The 4,717-nt window shown below is 42.0% G+C and overlaps 1 protein-coding gene across 1 annotated transcript in view; it reads left to right on the top strand.

Moving 5' to 3' along the window:
* The first annotated feature begins 822 nt into the window (after positions 1-822).
* ATP6V1C2 (ATPase, H+ transporting, lysosomal 42kDa, V1 subunit C2) overlaps positions 823-4,717 on the top strand; it is a 21,294-nt gene continuing 17,399 nt past the window's right edge. The window contains exons 1-2 of the mRNA XM_009332488.1: positions 823-951; positions 2,519-2,586. Of these exons, the coding sequence (XP_009330763.1) occupies positions 823-951; positions 2,519-2,586 (197 nt within the window). The remainder of the gene's footprint in view (positions 952-2,518; positions 2,587-4,717) is intronic.

The following is a 4,717-nucleotide window of genomic DNA, read 5'->3' as shown; positions in this document are numbered from 1 at the left end:
GGCCAGGCACCGCGGGGGGTGCGTGAGAGGCAAGTGTCAAACCTTCCCTGTCCCACGCACCTGAGCGCGAAGGCGAGCCGGGCGGGGGCGGCTCCGGGGAGAGCCTTCGGAGAGGAACGGGAGGTTTCTGCGTGGTTTCTGCTGCTCGCCGTCCTGCCCTGACCTGTGCGGTTAACACCAGCGTAGTTGCCTCCCGTGGATTTTCGCGACTCTTACATCTACGTTGTTCTGCTGATGCCGTCTGTGTGTGGCGCAGCTTGCCTTCCCCCAGCTCCTTCCTATCCAACCTGCGAAGAAAAACGCAGGGGAAAGTAATATGCCATCTTACCAGCGGCATCTTTTGCAGCCTATAGGCTGGGCGGAGGTCTTTTTACGTCTTGTTTTCAGCTTTGCCTACAAGTGTCCAGAAATTTGAGAGACGACATTTATCAAACAGAAATCCTTAATTACGTTTGGATGGTTTAGCGAAGTCCCCAGACTCCTTAGTGGAGACTGGACTTACAGTGCAAGGCGAACGTAACAGGCTGGGAGGGAAAAGGGGAGGAGGAAGCTTCGTTTCTTTGGTTAGAAACTGGATGGAACAACCCTGAGAAAGGAGGAACGGCCGCACTCTTTCTGTGACGTTCTGGAGAAGGTCATGTTCCATTTCAGCCTGAGACACAGGACTGACTCACTGTCCTTGTGTGTCTGAAAAAAATCACTAATCTGTTCTAACTTTTTCGATTCTTACGGAAGAGCCCGTTTTGTGTCTTTTGGCTTTTTTAGCCGCTTACCTGCTTTGTGTTTCTACAGTGACCAGGAGCGAAGGGAAAATATTAGATCATGTCGGAGTTCTGGCTAATTTCCGCCCCAGGAGATAAAACAAATCTGCAGGCATGGGAGAGAATGAACACGGTGACGTCTAAATCCAACCTGTCCAGCAACAGCAAATTCCATATTCCAGACTTAAAGGTAAATGAGGAAGGGGTTTGTGTGTGGGTGATACAGCAGCATTAGCCAGGGCTAAAGACTTTTGGGATAAATGTGGGATTTATCTTTTGGGACGATATGCAGAAAGTAGAAGATTGCAGTCGGGCGATGAGTTGCGTTCAGTCAACTGAAAACTGATCAGAGAGATAAGAAGTCATTGTGCTTGAAGCTGACTTTCACATTGGAAGGATATAAGTATAAGGAGTGAAGATGACCAGTTAAATACCTAATCTATGGCATTCAATGTACCTTTTGCTTCCAGTCATGAAAGTGATACAGCATTATACATCTTGGATCACTAATGCAAAGGGAGTAGCTAAGTATCTCGAACCGCGTCAGTAAGACTGCTGACAGAGGAAACAGTGCTATAATGTACATTACTCCTTGGGAAATGCATGTATGTGTATATTCAGCTACATTACCCAGCTTCATATCATCATATAAATAGGAAGAGTATTAATCCATGATTTTTTTATATCTGTGCATTATTTAATCCTTACTTTTTGAGATCTGCACCTTATTTTTATTTCACTTGTGGCTTTGAAAAATTCAAATAAGCAGCATTAAAGTCAATGGAGTTACCACAGATGTAGAACTTGGTTCCTTGGGGAGTTGCCATCACCCATCACTTAACGAAGCTATTCTTAGTGCATCCGGGATCTGGCTTTATTCCAAAAAGATTGTTAACAGTTATAACTTGAGCTATCCCAATTACATAAGGATGCAAGTAAAAGGGGAGTGTGGCCTGTTCTCAAGTAATAACCTACTGAACTGTCACATGAATGTTTCAGACTGGGAATGTTGCTTTTTGCATGTGCACCTGAGATTGATATGATTTTTACCATCTATGGGCCTTACCCAGCCGGCGTTGGTGTGAGTCTGCTAATGTCAAAGGAAATAAAGCGTTTGCAGTATCTGAAGATGCAACCAGCCCATTTACATTCTGCTAATTGCTCTATGTAAAATTTGTTTCTTCTCCTTCAGCTTGACCCTTCACAATGTTGAGCTGGCAACATTACACAAAAAGGTTCGGCAATATATTGCAATACCATAAGCATAAGGTTATGACTGTGACAGAGTCATACAAAAAGCAGATGTTGGTCTTGGAGGAAATGGCTTTGTGAGAGCCTTAGTCTTTGGTAATAGCAAAGAACGCAAACGGAGACACCTTTTTGAATAAGTGCTGCTTCCCTTGGTTCGCTCAATACATCAGATTTTTTTGTATGTCTATCGTGTGCATTTTTAGTCACTATTTTATCATGTAAAAAACTAGTCTATGCTACTTGATGATATGGGAATGAAAACAGGAAGGAAGACACTGACGTGTAATCTTGAGACTACACATACATTTTTTCCTTCATTGGAAAAGGCTTTTTATGCCCTAGGTCTCAGATAAAGGAATTGCTACTATTTTTCACTAAGTAAATAAAGTTCCACCAAACTATTGAATTCACAAGTGCTGAACACGAGTCAGTGTCCCTAAGACTCTGCCAACACAAGCCTTAGACAGACTTGTGCATCTTTCACCTAATTCTCATCTTTTGCACAGGTGGGGACACTGGATGCTCTTGTTGGTCTGTCAGATGAGTTGGGAAAACTTGATAGCTTTGCTGAAAGGTAAAATAGATCTTATTTACTACCTACAAATGAGAAACAGACTTTGTTTTTATGGGGCGGTATGTCCTTGTGTTCACCTCGGTTGGACTCAGTTCATCCCGGACTACAACTGGACCAAAGTGGACAGGCTTTGTTTAACCCTTATGTTGATTGTCATGGAGTCACCACAAAGAAAGGACCATTCCTTTAAATTTGGATGAATTAAGTCAGTGACAGTTTTGTCTGCACAGCGATCTGTTTGAGTGGCAGTGCTAGGGAAGCTGTTTCTCAAAGGGAAACTGCTAAAAAAGGTTATTTTTTTTTAAAGAACATCATCCCGCCCCATCCAGAAACTTAAATTAGTAAAATGGCATTTGGAGAATATGAAGCCCTCCCTGATCTTATTTTCCCAGAATATTTCTCTTGAGCCCTCTGCCCCTTTTCAACCAGATATAGGAGTTCTAAGGAATAAGTTCTTCTGAATGAAATCCAGAGCTCTCCCTCTCAGACTTTTAAACTCCTTGAAAATCAGAATATTGACTCACGTTGTATCAAACCTACTTATGAAAAGTCTTACATGATCTCCTTGCTGATCACTGCCCAGATTGCCTTTTGGGCCAAACTGACCTGGGTGTACAAAGAATAATAAGTATAGCAAGCTGAGAAAATGCCAGGTTGTAAGATACTTCATGGCACAAAGTAGATTTTGTTGTTGAGGCAATGAAAGTACAACATGCTGAGTTGTTTTCATTTGTTTTTTTGTTTGTTTGTTTTTGGGGTGTTTTTTTTTGCTTTGGAAGCATACCTCACATATACTTGTGGTCTTGGTCACAGAGGTGTGTGTTAGCTCTGGGGCTTTTTGCCTTTTTTCCTCCAGCCAGGACTGATAAGGATTTGCTTGTCTAAATATGCTTGATACTTTCACAGATTTTGTCTGGCAGTTGCAAACATGTATAAAAGCACTGATATAGACTGTTTACGTCTATGCTAGGTAGTTTGGGTAAAAGTAAGTCTGCTAGAATACATTTCTCCGTAGGATTTTTTTTTTTTTTTCTACTTTACTGGTGCTACAGCAGGGCTGTATTAGGATTATTACATTTGATCACTCTGGGTTGCAAACAACGTTGATCTTTTTAGAATCATAGAGTACCTCGAGTTGGAAGGGACCCATAAGGATCATCGAGTCCAACTCCCTGCTCCTCACAGAACTACCTAAAACTAAACCATATCGCTTTTTTCAGGATTTTTAGCAGGACAGAGCAACTTAATACTTAATTCATCAAGAAAACATTCTCCATTGTGACCTGCCAAAAAAAGTGCCCCAAATTCTTTGTAAACATGTTCAGGCCTCTGGTTCATACTGCAGAGATTCTTCAAGAAGTGGGGATGGGAGCAAATTTGGGGAGAGACAGTGCCAATACCTGCTATCTGTTCTAATAGAAGGTGTCTCTAGTCAGGGCAGCAGATGGGCAAGCAACTGTGCAATCTGGGTTTGAGGGCTGCCAAAAATGCAGAACTGATTTTCAGAAGGGCTTAGCTAATTCCCAGCTTGGTGAAGAATTAGGACTTCTGGAAAGCCATCTCTAGGATCTGTGTAAGATCATGGAGGGTAATTTTAAGTGAAATGTCAGTATGAGCTTCCTAGGCTCACTGTCTCCTTCTGTTACCTTTGTCTTAACTTGACAACATGGTACAGCTCCTTGTTCAAGCTGAATGCCGCTTTACTCCACTAATTGTCCCTTTAGTGCCAGTAATGACACTTACTGTATGACATGCTATAGACACCGAGCAAAGGGGTCAGCGAGGCCCTTCCACCATAAGCTACTGAGGTAAGGACTCTCCCTATTCGTCTTGTTTGCCTATCCAGCTAGGTAATCAAGAAGGATCAACAAGATTTAAAAATAAGAAAAATGTGTTAAAAAATAAGAAAAATGCATTAGAGTAATAACCGAGAATAATCAACACAGATCAAGTCCTACAAGGACATACAAAAGCATTTTGCATTAAATAAATGCCCAGGGGTTTGAGTCTAAATTGTGATTCAAGGGTTAAAATGCCAAGCACTTGCACTTCCTTGAAGTAAATGGCATCCAGAGGGTTACAAGCCTGTCCAAATGACCTGAGCATTTATGTTCCTGCTCCTCTGAAACAG

This window comes from Pygoscelis adeliae, unplaced genomic scaffold, assembly GCF_000699105.1.
Source record: "Pygoscelis adeliae isolate BGI_AS28 unplaced genomic scaffold, ASM69910v1 Scaffold168, whole genome shotgun sequence".
In the NCBI taxonomy this organism is placed as follows: Eukaryota; Metazoa; Chordata; class Aves; order Sphenisciformes; family Spheniscidae; genus Pygoscelis; species Pygoscelis adeliae.
This window is presented reverse-complemented; position numbering and strand designations above follow the sequence as displayed.